This window comes from Urocitellus parryii, chromosome 3 (genome assembly GCF_045843805.1).
Source record: "Urocitellus parryii isolate mUroPar1 chromosome 3, mUroPar1.hap1, whole genome shotgun sequence".
NCBI lineage: Eukaryota > Metazoa > Chordata > Mammalia > Rodentia > Sciuridae > Urocitellus > Urocitellus parryii.
Window position 1 is genome coordinate 88,258,576 of NC_135533.1, and position 14,158 is coordinate 88,272,733.

The 14,158-nt window shown below is 55.9% G+C and overlaps 1 protein-coding gene across 1 annotated transcript; it reads left to right on the top strand.

Annotated features, from left to right (window-relative positions):
• Positions 1-286: 286 nt before the first annotated feature.
• Ghrhr (growth hormone releasing hormone receptor) lies at positions 287-13,032 on the top strand. Its single transcript, XM_026401554.2, has 13 exons — positions 287-343; positions 3,666-3,768; positions 3,874-3,981; positions 4,598-4,695; positions 5,762-5,859; positions 6,576-6,708; positions 7,909-8,062; positions 8,342-8,402; positions 8,894-8,963; positions 9,704-9,795; positions 10,411-10,540; positions 11,194-11,235; positions 12,907-13,032. The coding sequence occupies exons 1-13, from the start codon at positions 287-289 to the stop codon at positions 13,030-13,032; spliced, it is 1,272 nt and encodes a 423-aa protein (XP_026257339.1).
• The last annotated feature ends 1,126 nt before the right edge of the window (positions 13,033-14,158 follow it).

Genomic DNA, 14,158 nt, shown 5'->3' on the forward strand with positions numbered 1-14,158 from the left:
GTCAGCTCAAACTTAGAGGCACAGAGGAAGAGGTGGGGCTGGAGCTGCGCCCCTCCCTGCAGAGGACATGGAGTCTCCCCCAGGACTAGGGCTGAGTGGGGAAGAGCGTGCTGCAATCCTGGTGAATATTCAGGGGACGTGTCCCTGTGGCTGGCTCCTGCCTATGCAAACAGTCACCTGGGAAAGGAAAGCAGACCGTCCAGTGGCAGTAGCAGGGAACAGTTGGGGAGGGAAGCAGGACAGTTCAAGAAGGCTGGCCGGAGAGAGCCCCTGCTGAGCTCCAACCATGGACAGCTGGATGTGGGGTGCCTGCATCCTCTGCCTGCTGAGCCCATTAGGAGTCGTGAGTAGCCAGCCCAGACCCTCCTGCCTCTTTCATGGGTTCCAGATCTGGGAGCCATGGGGCATTTGGGGGGACCCAGCTGGAGATCCCTTTGTCCTTCTGCAAGGCAGGAGTAAGGCCTTCCCTGTGGCTTGGAGAAATTCTGATTTTGCTGGCTCCCTCCTCCCTGTCCCTTCCTGGACATTCTTCTCTGACTATTAACAGTCCTTCCTAGGGTCAAGCTTAGCTCACCTCCCTGTTTGCTTCTTCCAGGGCCTGGCTGGGCCCTCTGGGGGTCACAGAGACTGGCTGCCCTGGAACTGGGGCTACAAGATGAGGCCCTCCCCTTTACCACCCCAAATATGCTCTTTCTCTAAGCCAGGCAGGCCGGCTGCTTCCACACATTGATGTGGATGGTCCCTGTGATGGTCCCAGACCTTCCCCGCCTCCATGACTTCTTCAGCCATATTCCACTTTGGTGGCCTCCTTTGCAGAGGGTATGGCCAGGGACCTAGTGGGGCCTGGGCAGTTAGTGCCCACCAGCCGTTCCTGTCCTGATATTTAGAGGACTCTTCCTTTCATGATGCCCAAACTGGAGAAGCTTCTGGCAACCAACTATTGCTCCAAGGCCTCGGAGACTGGAGCATGGGATAACAGGACAGAGAGCCAGCCCTGATGTGCTACAAGTTCCCAGCTGCTCTTCCGAGTCACTGCAAGTGACAGCAAGGACTGTCATTGGAGTGAGCCTGTGTGGTCCTTATAGGAGTCCTTATAGGAGAGATGCAGGAGGTCAGAGTCAGAGGAGCTGTGATGGGGGGCAGATTGAGGTGTAAAGAGGAGAGTCGTGTAGTCCTGAGTGGGGCCTCATATGACCGAGGGCTTCTCCTCCCTTACCTTATCAGGGGGCTGTCACTTTCCTGAGCACCTTCCTAGGGCATCTGGTTTTAGGCAAACAAGCTTTTTCATGAATCCTGGAACCATGAAATTAGCTGTGTGACCTGGAGCAAGTCCCCTCTCCTCTTCCTGAGGCTCCTTTGTCTCTTTTGTAAAAGAAAATTACATCTGCTAATCAGGGCTTTGCACTGAGTGGGATCTGAGCATGGGGTTGCAACATGGTTCCCTTCTACTACTGGCTCCTCCTGGGGTGGGGGACGTCCCCTTCCTCCCAACTGTGTGTGCTCAACAGTAAAAGCTTTCTTTTTAGGAGAGTACCCTAGACCAGTGGGGGGTCATTCAGCAGCTGGAATGTGCATCAGAATCAGGACTAGAACTAAATCATGGTCTCCCAGCACGGGCTCCAGTCCCCAGGGCCCCAAGGCGAATAGCAGTCATTGATGGGGAGGCCAGGTGTCCCGGGGTGCAGATTGTCCCTTTAAGTGGGTAGGGATCAGTATGGTGTAAGTGGGGTGATTCAGTAGGAGCATTTGGGTAAGTCTCTGGTGCTAAGGTCTGCACCTGTATCCAGGAGCCCATTAAATTCATGTCCTTGAATATTTAGTTTTAGCATGGGGCGAGAATCTAAATTTAAAGACAGCATAGCCCAGTCTACACCTGTGGAGCCTCATCCCTTGGAACCTCTTTCTACAGTAAGACTGGAAAATTTATCATGTAGAGTAGACCATCTTTTCAGCCCCATCTCTTCGTCCCTCCCTGCAATCTCCACCTGACAGCTGGTCCTCCCTTGGGCTCCCCTGAATTTGCTCCTTCTCTTAGGCTGCCTATTCATGCTTTGGGTGGAAGGCTGTTCACCCTGGGCTCTGGTTCCTTTGGCCTCAAGAGTTTCCTACACAGACCATAAGGAGATGTCCTAGGAAGGGACAGGGGTTGCAGACAGTGGAGGAGGAAGGACAGAGATTGACACTTTCAAAGCACTGCAAGGTGACAGGATGCCTGTGTAAGAAAGTCACTCTTATGTGTTTGGGGCTCTGACCTGTTGGTAGTTCAGTTTTCATTTCCCTCCAGTCTGGGGATGGAGAGTGTTAGGAATTCCTGCCTTTGACTCCCAGATCCCTAGAGAGCTAGGGAGTCTCAGAGCCACCACAGATTTCTGCACATGCATGGCTCCATCCTGCTTGGTCTCCTATTGGTTGATGAGGCACAAATTCAGAAATATTGCTAGATTTCCAGAAAAACAACTTGTTTTCCAGATTCCAGAGAGCATTCCCTGTGGTCACTGGGAAACACCAGATTCTGGGAATCATCCAGATTCTGGAAGGCTCCTAAAGCTGAAATCCTTCATGTGTCTAAGCCACATGGGAAGGCAATTATCTTTCCATCCATAAACTCACCCACACACCCACCCTGATATAGCACCTCATCCATCCACCATGCATCCAAACATCTGTCTCTTCATCTGTCTGTCTGTCTTCATCATTCAGCACAGCCATCATCCATCCATCCATCTATCCATCTATCCATTATCCACCCATCCATCCATCCATACATTACATTCATCTGCTCCTTCACTTTAGCATGTACCTGTCCATGTGCTGATTCGTTCATCTATACACTCTCTCTTTTTTTTTCTGGTGCTGGGGATAAGAACCCAGGGCCTTGTACATTCAAGGCAAGCACTCCACCAACTAAGTTATATCCCCAGCCCCATCTGTACAATCTCCGACCTTCTATGTCTATGCATTTACTTATTCCTGAAAGCAGAGCCTGAGACAAAGGTCAAAGTCAAACATGGTTTTCAGTGGACTCAGATGGAGGTGTTTGGTGGGTTTGCATTTCTGGAAACTGCTTGCCTTTTCCTTGGCGATCCTCCACCCTATCACATCTGCAAATTCCTTTCGCAATGTAAAACTGCACCCTCGTGGGCTCTAGGGATTGGGATGTGAATATCCCTGGGGGCTACTGTTTTGCCTTCCAAGGTAGCTGATGCAGACTTGCTTCAAAGGAGCAGGAGGGCAGAGGGGGGGGGCCAGGGGGGAAGGGGGAGGGGAGAGGGGGGAGGGGTAGGGGGAAGGGGGAAGGGGGGAGGGGAGGGGATGGGGGAGGGGATGGAGAGGGGTTAACACAGGGAGGGAAGAAAGGCTATTATAGGGAGTGACCTGCTCACTGCTGTATCTCCAGAAGCATTTTGTTGAATGTGTCTCAGAACTTACTTCCATGGGACCGAAAGGAGAAGCATCCGTCCAGACCTCTGTCCCTCCATCCCACCTTCCCTTCCTTTCATCGGCCTGAACATCCATCCATGACACGTGGAAGTCCCGGGATGCAGGCCCGTGTTTAGGATGGAGCCCAGAACGGAATCAGGCTTCATCTCTGTCTTCAGGCCATTGGAGCCAGGACTCCGAGGAGCACGGGTGGCTCAGCTCATCCTGTTAACTCTTTCCGGCAGGTTCTGGGCCACGTGCACCCGGAATGTGGCTTCATCGCCCAGCTGAGAGAAGACGAGAGGGCCTGTCTAGAGGCCGCAGAGGGGACGCCCAACACCTCCCTGAGTACGGGGCCTGGGGGGAGAGGTGCTATCCCCAGGTCCCTTACCTCCTCCAGCCTGGCTGCTCAGCGAGCCGGGCCAGCCGTCCACCCTGTGTCTCCCTGTCTAGGCTGCCCTAGGACCTGGGACGGGCTGCTGTGCTGGCCGGTGGCAGGCTCTGGCGAGTGGGTCACCCTCCCTTGCCCTGCTTTCTTCTCTCACTTCAGCTCGGAGCCCGGTGAGGACCCTGGGTTGGGCTGGTGGAGGGAGGTGAGGTGACTTCATCTCTGGCTTCGGGTCCACCCTTCCTGCTTCTGGCACGACCCTGGGCAAGTCCCTCCACCATGGTCCCCTACTTGCTGAACCAGAACAAGACACTAACCTCACAGGGGGAGGGAGGACTAGAGGGTGGAGTGTGGAGGTACTGGACTTGAGGCCTGGCATCCAGCAAATGTTCTCCAGCTGTGAGCGGGAGAGTAGCAAGTGTGTCTCCCTGGAGATGCTACCCGCTGTCTAGGACGAGAGGGGGGATGGCACCAGCTGTTCTGCCTCACTCCCACTCTGGAGTGGACAGTCCCTCCAGGATTCTCTCCTACTCCACTTACGATGTTGAGGGCCTAACTCACCACTCTCTGCCCCTCAAGGGCACCTGGGAGGCCACAAAGGGAAGACCCCAGCTATGTAGCAGGCAGGCTGGACCCAGAATCCAGGCCTCTCAGGGACCTCACCCTCTCTCTGTCCCCAAGCGCAGCCTGTGCCAATGCTACCAGGGGCATCAGATGCTCCAGAGCTCCTCCCACCCCTCCTGGGGGGAGGGGGAGTGCTGGTAGCAGAGCCTCTGGCTTCCCTCCCAGGGGCTGTGAATCGGGACTGCACCATCACCGGCTGGTCAGATCCCTTCCCACCATACCCCGTGGCCTGCCCAGTGCCCTTGGAGCTGCTGGATGAAGAGGTAAGAGGCTCCTAGCCTCTTGGAGGAAGGGTGGTTATGGACATCTGTATGGGTGACAGACTGCCCAACTGGGCGTCTGCCATTCCCATGGCCATCGGCTGGAATGTTAATTACAGAAGACGCCCAGCAGCAGGCAGTGAAGAGTTGGGCAGAGGAAAGTCGCTTGCTAATCTGCTCAAGGGTGACACATGGGCCACTTTGCTTGCAGGGAGTGGGGCGTGGGGAGGCAGATGGGTTGGCTCCCATCTTCTTGGCGAGCCTTTCTCTGCCCTCCAGAGAAACGAAAGCTCCTAGAAGCACGGGGCCGGAGACTCCCTCCATGGTCCTCCGTCTGTGGGGCAGTGTCTGTAGGGTGTGGGTGAGTGGGAGGGGACTCAGCCCGGATGGGATGGCAGAGACCTCCAATTCCAGACGACACATCCCACACTGTGCATAGAGCAAGGCGCTTTGTCCACACTCAGACCCCGTTTCTCCCCGCCCTCAGCTCTGAAAGTTCAAGCAGGCGTGTGACCATGTTTCCCATGAAAGAACTGCATCAGAGAGGGCCAGGGGCTGCCTGAGTTGCACAGGAGAGCTCAGACGGGGGCCAGTGACTGGGCTTCTGCTCCTCCTCTTGCCTGCATCCTCCCTCTCAGGGCCTGGGAGGGACTCTGATTGATCTGAACACCCAGGCATGCACAGAGCTTGTCCCTGCCTGCCCATGGCTGTGCCTCGCTGCCCTGGCTGTCCCCTTTGTGTGGGGACATTGTGTTCCCCGGCTGGTGAGCACACTGGTGGTCAATAAACTGCCAATTTCCTCTTGGGCTTTTGTCATGCCCCACGGATGGCTCTCTGCTGCTGCCTCTCTGCGCCCCTAAAGCAGCCGTGGATGCTGAGCACCTCCAACCCTCACCTCTGACCCCAGTAGGGCAGGGGAGGGCAGGCTGCAGGCCAAGCCTCCAAGCACCGAGGAGCTTCCTGTGGTGCCCAGGCCCCTCTGCCCCAGAGGGGGAGGGCTGGGGTGGAATCACTCATCACCGAGCCTCCCCTTCAGCAAAGGCTGAGACTTTGTCTCTCCCTTTCCCAGAAATCTTACTTCTCTACAGTGAAGATCATCTACACCACGGGCCACAGCATCTCTGTGATCGCCCTCTGCCTGGCCATTGCCATCCTGGTGGCTCTCAGGTTTGCCATCCTCACCACCTTCAAGAACCTTCAATGGCTCCTTGTTGCCCAGAGGATCAAGTCGGATTCTTTGCCTGGCAGCCAGGAGGTGCCCAGCTCTAGGCATCCTGTCTGTTTCTGACCTTTCCTGCCCCTTCCCCACCACGTGGACCCTGTCTTCACACACCGGAACCCCCTCCTCCAGCCTTGGCTCCTGTGGAACTCGTGAGAGCGACACCTTCTTTCTTCTCAGTGCGCTTACATCTGCCCCGAGTTCAAAGCCCTGCTTCCATCTGCTTCTGAGGATCCTCTTTGCCTCCTGTGTTCGGTCCTTCTTGAATGTTCCAATCCTCTGAGGCCTTTTTCTGTTTTAATGACTCTCCCGTGTTCAAAGCCTGTGCTGCCCTCTGCTCTGGGGCTGAGTCTCTGGTCACCAGGACACGCCCACAGGCAGTTCGCTGCCATCTCTGCCCCCCAATACCCCGACGGGAGCTCTCTGAAGGCAGGGATTTCCTCTGTTCCTGTACCTCTGCTTCGTCCAGGGCCCTGGTTGGTCACCTGACCTGCAGGGCTACAACTCCAGGTCATCCTCTCCACTTATTTCTGCTTGACTTGCTGGGATTCAGTGCTTCTCCACCCAGCCCAGCCCAGCCCAGCCAGGCCCCTGTTGTAGGAAGCCCAGACAGGTGCCCTCGCCCACCTGACTTCCCGTTCCTCATCTCTCTCTGTCCTTCCAGGAAGCTCCACTGTCCCCGGAATTACATCCACACCCAGCTGTTTGCCACCTTTATCCTCAAGGCGGGAGCAGTGTTCCTGAAGGATGCCACCCTCTTCCACAGTGATGACACCGACTACTGCAGCTTCTCCACGGTAAAGCCGGGGGGAGGAGCAGCCTAGAGAGCACTGTGCCTGCCCTGTGGGCAGAGCCCTCATGGCCCCTGGCAGAGCAGGAAAGGGCCCCTCCCCTTCCTGCCCCCAGCTCAGGACCCCTCCCCAAGCCCTCCCGGGACCACCGTGCCCATCCACACCCCGGCTCATCCTCCCACCCCACTCTGAGTCCACACTCCTTTCCATGGTCCACCCGCCATAGTTTTTGCTCTGCCCAGCCTTTCCTTTGTCTCCATCTCATTTCCCAACCTCCTCTGTCCATTTGTGGCTGGGCAGAGCTGGGTCCCTTCTTCCAGAAGCACACACAGAGGGGGGGGACAGAATGCACACAGAGCTGGGGACTGCCAGGCAGAGAAAGCTGAGAGCTGGCAGAGAATGAGAGAGGGCTTCAGGGAGGAGGTGGCTTTGGAGCTGGGGCAGCAGCGACAGGGAGATGAGGAGGGAGAAGTATGGACATGCTCTCAAAGACAGGAGAGCTGGGACATGGCCACGAGGCCAGAAGACCTAAAGGGCGGTGGAGGAGCGGGGAGAGCCTACCCCTCCACCCTGGGGCTGAGTCTCTGGTCACCCGGACACTCCCACAGGCTATAGAGGCTACAGAGGGAAGTTGAGTGCAGGGCCTGGGCTCAGCATCTGCAGGGTCTAAAAGGATACGGAAATGAACAGATAAGTGAACAAAGGAACCAACGAACAATCTGAATTAATTAACGGAACAATGAATAATTGAAAATAGGGAGCACTTATTATGTGCCGGGTATTGCACTAAGTGCTTTAGATGTATGATCTCCTTTCATCTGCAACACGCCTTGAAGACCGAAGCGTCGCTTCAATCCCATCTTTGTCCACGAGGGGAAACTGGCAAGGCTGCCCAGCAGCACAGTGGGGGAGCTGGGCCTGAACCACGGCCCCTTCACCCCACGCCCGGCCCCTGACAGGGATTTAAACTTGAACCCAGCCTCTCTGGATCCCCAATCTGTGCTCTCAGCCACCATGTGATACCTCCTCTAGGGGAGCACAGACAGTCCCATGGCCCAGGCTATGGTGTGTGTGTTGGGGGGTGCCTGGAGGTTCAGGGTCTCCTGGGCAGAGCTGGGTCCCTCCTTCCAGAAGGAGGTAGAGGAGATCTGGGTGCTGGCTGCAGTGGGGTCTCAGCTCTAAAGCACCCAAGTCCCCTGTCCCCAGGTCCTGTGCAAGGTCTCTGTGGCCACCTCCCACTTTGCCACGATGACCAACTTCAGCTGGCTGCTGGCCGAAGCCATCTACCTGAGCTGCCTCTTGGCCTCTGCGTCTCCCAGCTCAAGGACAGCCTTCTGGTGGCTGGTCCTTGCTGGCTGGGGTGAGTACCTGGGGCTGTTCCACACCCTGGAGGAGGAGGAGGGCTGGGAAGGCCCTCACACAGAGGCCCTTCCCCACCGTGGGGGTGACTGCAGTCCCGAGAGGGGAAGAGATGGGCCACAGTCCTCCAACAGGTGTTGGAGAGCAGGACTGGATCCCTGGACCCTGGGCCCTTGTCAGGTCTGGCCGTTGAGGCCAGCAGTGGTGGTGGGAGGGGAGGGCGGATCTCAGAGCCAAGGATGCAGCCCCCCCTCACTCGGGTCTCCTCTGCACCCCACAGGGCTTCCCATGCTCTGCACTGGCACCTGGGTGGGCTGCAAGTTGGCCTTTGAGGACATTGCGTGAGTCATTTCACTCACATCTGGGGATCTGGGGTGTGGAGAGGACTGTCAAGGGAAGCAGCCTTTCTCCACCAGAGTAGGAAGAGGAGGAAGAGGAGTTCCCAGTGTGGGTGGGGCTGGGAGGTGGGGAGAATGTCTGCAGATAACCCAGAAGGGGCCCAGATTGCCAGGGTGTGGGGCTGAGGGTGTTGGGGGTGTGGGGCTGTCAGTGGGTCCTCTGGAAGTATCTGGGCCACCAGGGACGGACATTAGAGAAGTCCATTCCTTCAGGTGAAGAGAAAGGCTGAGCCCAGCCCCAAGTTCTAGAACCACTGGGGCTTCTCTTTAGAAGGCGCCCTAGGTGTCTGAAAAAGAAGATAAGGTGGGAGGGAGGTGGGGTGAAAGACACCCAGGAGAGGAGCCCAGGAGTAGCAAGAGGAGAGAGGAGCAGGATGCAGAGGTTCCTGCAGAAAGGGAGCGCCCCCATCAGCCCTGGCCTGCCCTCTCCCTAGGTGCTGGGACCTAGACGACAGCTCCCCCTACTGGTGGATCATCAAAGGGCCCATCATCCTCTCTGTTGGGGTCAGTTCCTGGGAGCCAGGGTCCTTTTGCTTTATTCAGTCAGCCTCCTTGGGTCCCTCAAGGGGCTGTACACAGCAAAATGCAACAGGAAACACCTCCAGGCGGGGAATCGGGACCCCTGAGTCCCACCTCCCCCTGTGCAGATTCTCTGGGCGTGGGGTCCCTGCCTCAGGATCAGATTCGTTGGAACAGGGACTCCAACAAAACGCATGCTTCCAGCTTGGAGTCTCCATGAGTCTGGGGTGCTGCTGGCTGCTGATTACGCGCTGTGGGGCGAGAGGCAGGGGTGGGGTGTAGGTGAAGCCAGTGCAGGGGAACAACCACTCTGGGCTCCCACTTGTAACACAGGACGGCTGGCTGTGAGCTCTCTTTGCATGGCGCTGGGGGAAAGAGTGAATTTTCCCCAACTTAGCAATTGTGCAAAGTGATGGCTTCTGCTTTGAGGCAGAGAAGACTCAGAAGAGACTGGAGGCAGGTGTCAGGGCCTGCACCTCCCACCTTTGCTGCCAGGTCTGGAGAGGGAGGGAACATAAGCCTTTCATGTCCTCTGAAGACCTCACGTGGGAGCCCAAAGTTCCAGAAACATGATCTGTGCACACCCCTCACTGGCACATCCCCGTGTCTCAAGGGTTTGGGGTTTCCAGTCCCCAAAGGGGCTAGGGTTCCTCCTTAGGCCACCCAGTGATGCCCCAGTGATGCCCCTGACTCTTGACCTTTCTCTTCCCGCACCTCGTTTCCAGGTGAATTTTGGGCTTTTTCTCAATATTATCCGCATCCTGCTGAGGAAACTGGAGCCCGCTCAGGGGAGCCCCCACACCCAGTCTCAATATTGGTACCTTAGGGGGTGGGGTGGGGGTGGAGGTGCGTGCCTGTGCGCACACACACAAGCTCATGCACCTTTGTGGCTGTGTGTGGCTGTGTGTGTGTGTGTGTGTGTGTGTGTGTGTGTGTGTGTGTTGGTGGACCCGAGGGAGGGCACGGAGGAGATTCCAAGTGGATCCCAGCACTCTCCTCTTTCCTATGTCCTCAGAGACAATGGATCTTGTCCCTTCCCTCCAGGAGACCACATCATGGGAAAGATGAGGGCCTCCCAACAGCCAGTTACCCTGCCCATTAGGCGGAAGAGAGCCGGGATCCATTTTTTCAGGGGCCTAGAGATGGGGATCTTTCTAGACAGCAGGGAGAGGGGAGTCAGGGAAGACGGCCTGGAGGGAGTGGTCTTTGAACTAGATTTTGAAAGATGCATGGACTTTGGAATAAAATGGGACAAGAGACCTTAGCAGAGGGTACAAGAGTAAGGAATCCCAGCATGAGTGCGGGAGGATGGGTGTCCCAGGTGGCTGGTGTCCAGGGTGGAGTGGGGAGGCTGTGGCAGTGTGAGTGGGCAGAGCCCACGCTGCAGTTTCTGACCCCAGCCTTGGGAACCTTGTGTTTGTCTTCCCTGCAGGCGCCTCTCCAAGTCGACGCTTCTCCTCATCCCGCTGTTTGGAATTCACTACATCATCTTTAACTTCCTGCCCGACGATGCTGGCCTGGGCATCCGCCTCCCCCTCGAGCTGGGACTGGGCTCCTTCCAGGTGAGGGTCCCCACAGGTACTTTCTTCCTCCAAGTACTTGAGCAGGAGGCCTTGGCTAGCTTCCTGATAGGGTGAGGACCACTACTGTTCATTTATTCAACTACCCCCTGTCCATCTTCCATCCACCCCTTCATCTCCCTGTTCTGTCCATCTGCCCACCCACCCATGCATACCTTCATCTCAGCTATTCAACACTGATGATGTGCCAGGTAATGTGCATATTAATAAAGGGATTATTAATATGAATAAAGAAAGTCAAGAAAAGCTGGTCAAGGGGTCACAAACCTTCCATCCCAGTGACTCGGGAGGCTGAAGCAGGAGGATCCTGAGTTTAAGGACAGCCTTGGCAACTTAGAACCTTTCTCAAAACTAAAAATAAAGTGCTGGGAGTGTAGCTCAGTGATAGTGCATCCCTGGGTTCGATCCAGGTCAGAGAAATGGACTAATTGCATGGGCAGGCTTGCTTACAGCAATGATACGGAACAGTGTGCCTGGCAAACAGTAAGCGATGAATGCATCTAAATTCCCTTTTGGCAAACACCTGGCCCAAGCTGCAGCCTGGAGCTGGTGGGGAGAGGGTAGTAGCAAGACTGTGGAGGCCTTGAGGCCAGGCCAAACTGTTCTTATGGAGTCCTTCCTCTCCGGTCCCACAGGGATTTATTGTTGCCATCCTCTACTGCTTCCTCAACCAAGAGGTATGTGATCTTCTGGCTCTTCCTTGCTTACTGAGCTCCACTGCCACTGAACCTAAGCTCTCCCACCCTCCCCAGCTTAGGCTGACACTCCTGTGATCCTTGATTCCCATGATCCTTTGTGGGAATCTGTACTGAGCTCCTTGATCAAGCGGAACCTGAATGCTTTTTGTAAATATCATTCACCCATTCCTCCTCTGAGCCGGGCCAAATTCTACTGCCTGTTCCATAGGAGGCAGAGGAGGTCTTTCAGGGGTCAAAGGAGAGACAGGGAGGGAGTATGCCAGCTCCAGGGGGAGATGGTCAGAGAGAACAGACAGAGGAGTTGAGAGAGTCAGAGGCAGACATATGGAGACCTAGGGACACAGAGTCAGATTCAGACGGAGACAGAGAGGAAGATCCAGAACAGAATGGGGGAAACAGAGAGCACCCAGAGGAGACACACAACTGGACCAACCAGAGATGGAGGCAGACACGAATAGACAGACCCGATGGCCGGCTGCTGTGCACAGAGAGGCACGGGAAAATGGCAGGCGGGAGTGAGAGGCACCCAGAAGACCCTGCGGGTTTCTGCCCTTAGGACAGTTTTGCTCTAGGGAGAGATGGGAGAATCTAGCTCTGAGCAGCTACTCCAGTCCCCTCTGCTGGGTGTGTGGTTGAGGTCGCGGGCTCCCCCTGGTGGCCATGGGTTTGCTTCGCAGCCCTACTTCTGGTGGAGAGCAGGCTGCAGGTGCCCTGTGCTGCTGCCTACCCGCACCTCTGCGCCCTCATGCTTCTTTCTCCCAGGCTCCCTGGGCTCCCAGTCCAGCCTCTCTGAGTCCTGTGAGCCTTACCTGGAGTCTGGAATGTAGACCCAGGCCTGCAGCGTGAGGGTGTGGCGGATGGTGGGGGCTCAGGGCATCCTGGAAACCCGGGGTGGGGCTGAGGGGTGGCCTCTGCGGAGGCCATTGGGGTCTGAGAAAGGAGTTCCCACAGGTAGGTCTGGAGGGGTCTATCCCAGGAAGCAGCGTTGGGGACCGGACGCTGCTGGTGATGGGGAGCTTACTACCCACCAGCAGTGCTCTCTGTCTGCAGGCAGCTGTGGGGAGACATCTGCACCCCCTTTTATCTTTATCGCAGCCCCAGCTCGGCTCTGCCAGGCAGCTCCAGTCCCTCAGCCCCCAACAGTCCCTAGGAGATGTGAAGATACAGACGGCGCCCACCCCCACCCGGGCCCCACCCCCTGGCTGTGTTTCTTTCATTTCTCTCAACTGCAGCCTCACACAGAGCTCTGAGTCCTCTCTCCCTTCAGTCATGTCCTCAGGACAGATTCCCACATTTGAGCTCACAGAATCGAGCCTAGTGCAGGGGTGATTAAAGTCACCCAGGGAGGACAGAGTAGTAATTTGGCAAGGATACTCAAGAAAGCACCCATAGGTGTCTTTAACTGGACCCAGACACAGGCAGTGCTAAAAGGCAAAGAAAGAGCTTCAGGCAGTGGTCAGCAATACTCAGAGGAAGGAGGAAGCAGTATTCTCCATGGGCAGTACTGGGCATTACCTGTGGTCAGCTGTGGCTTCTGCTGCCCTGTGTGTGCTTTTCCTACAGGACCTCTCCCTGCACCCCCAGTCTCATTGGGGTGAGCAGTGGAGTGGCCTTGGGACCTTCCTAACGTCCTCTCCCTTATCCCTGGAGGTGAGGACTGAGATCTCACGGAAGTGGCATGGCCATGACCCTGAACTGCTGCCAGCCCGGAGGACCTGTGCTAACTGGGCAATGCCTTCCCGCTCGGGGGCGAAGGTGCTGACGTCTATGTGCTAGGTGGGCCACACGGTGCCTGGAGTCCATCCCTGAACTAGGGCAGCTACTCACCAGCCTCTGGAGGAGCAAGACCATCCTTCCTGCCTCTTGGCTTTTCTCTAGGTCCTTTTATGTCATTGCTAACTTCCTTGATCTGTGTTTCTTCCCAGTAGGTCCTCTTCCTCAAGTCTGGGGCCACAGCCCAAGGCTCCGAGGAGCCCATAAACTTATAGCTGAATAGATACACGCTCCAGTGAACAATGTGCCTCTAAAGGGGAGAGCGTCTCCATCCCCTCTTTGAATTCCCTATGCAGAGTGGCATTTATCATTTCTGGGTTCATCCTGCCTTATCAGCATTTGTCTCTGCAGGGATCCTCATGTTTTATTAATTTTAAAAATGGATTCTCTCTGTTCCCACCCCACTCCCACTCCCCTCCTCCCACAGGCAAAGAAGCCAACATGTGCAATGAGATTCTTTGTGTTTCTGTGTCTCTTGCAAAGCATGGAGTGTTTCTTGTGTTTCTTCTGAGAATTTACATAAATGCTATTGGTTATGTGCTTCATCCTGCCTTCGTGTTTCGCTGCTCAGCACTGTGCTTTTGAAAAATCCCCCCATGTTGCCATGTGTATGTCGGTCCTGTTTGGCCTCATGGTGCCCACATGGGGCTGTTGTCACAGGTTACCCATCCCCCTCCCTCTGGGTGGACATGCACCCGATGTTCCCTCTGGACTGGTGTGGGCAAGCCTTTACCCAGGAGTAGATACCTAGGACACCAGTCATGCCTCTCGTTGAACTGACAGATTGTGTGTCTGCAAATTGGCACTCCCGCTAGCAGCTCTCCAGGTTCCAAAATACCTGCAGCCCCCGACATGTGGCACTTGCAGCTCGTTTGTGTTGGCAACCCATACGGGTGCACGGTGGCCCCACACTGCTGGTCCTATGTGCATTTCCCTGATGTCTAACAAATGTGAGCATTTCTCCTTGTGCCCATTAAAAAATTCTTCTGGCAATTGCTGAGTCTCCTTTCCTGACCTTCTCTGGGGTGGAGATTCCTCTACTCTAAGTCCTTTACACCTTCCTGAGTCCCAACCTGCTGCCTGCTGCCCACGACCTCCTGAGGGCTCCTTTAAAGCAACACATCCATAC

Excerpts from the sequence above, each read along its gene's own strand:
- Ghrhr (XM_026401554.2), top strand. The coding sequence starts at position 287 with ATGGACAGCTGGATGTGGGGTGCCTGCATCCTCTGCCTGCTGAGCCCA. Across the intron at positions 6,709-7,908 it reads ACTACTGCAGCTTCTCCACG|GTCCTGTGCAAGGTCTCTGT; the intron begins GTAAAGCCGGGG and ends CCCTGTCCCCAG. Across the intron at positions 8,063-8,341 it reads GCTGGTCCTTGCTGGCTGGG|GGCTTCCCATGCTCTGCACT; the intron begins GTGAGTACCTGG and ends TGCACCCCACAG.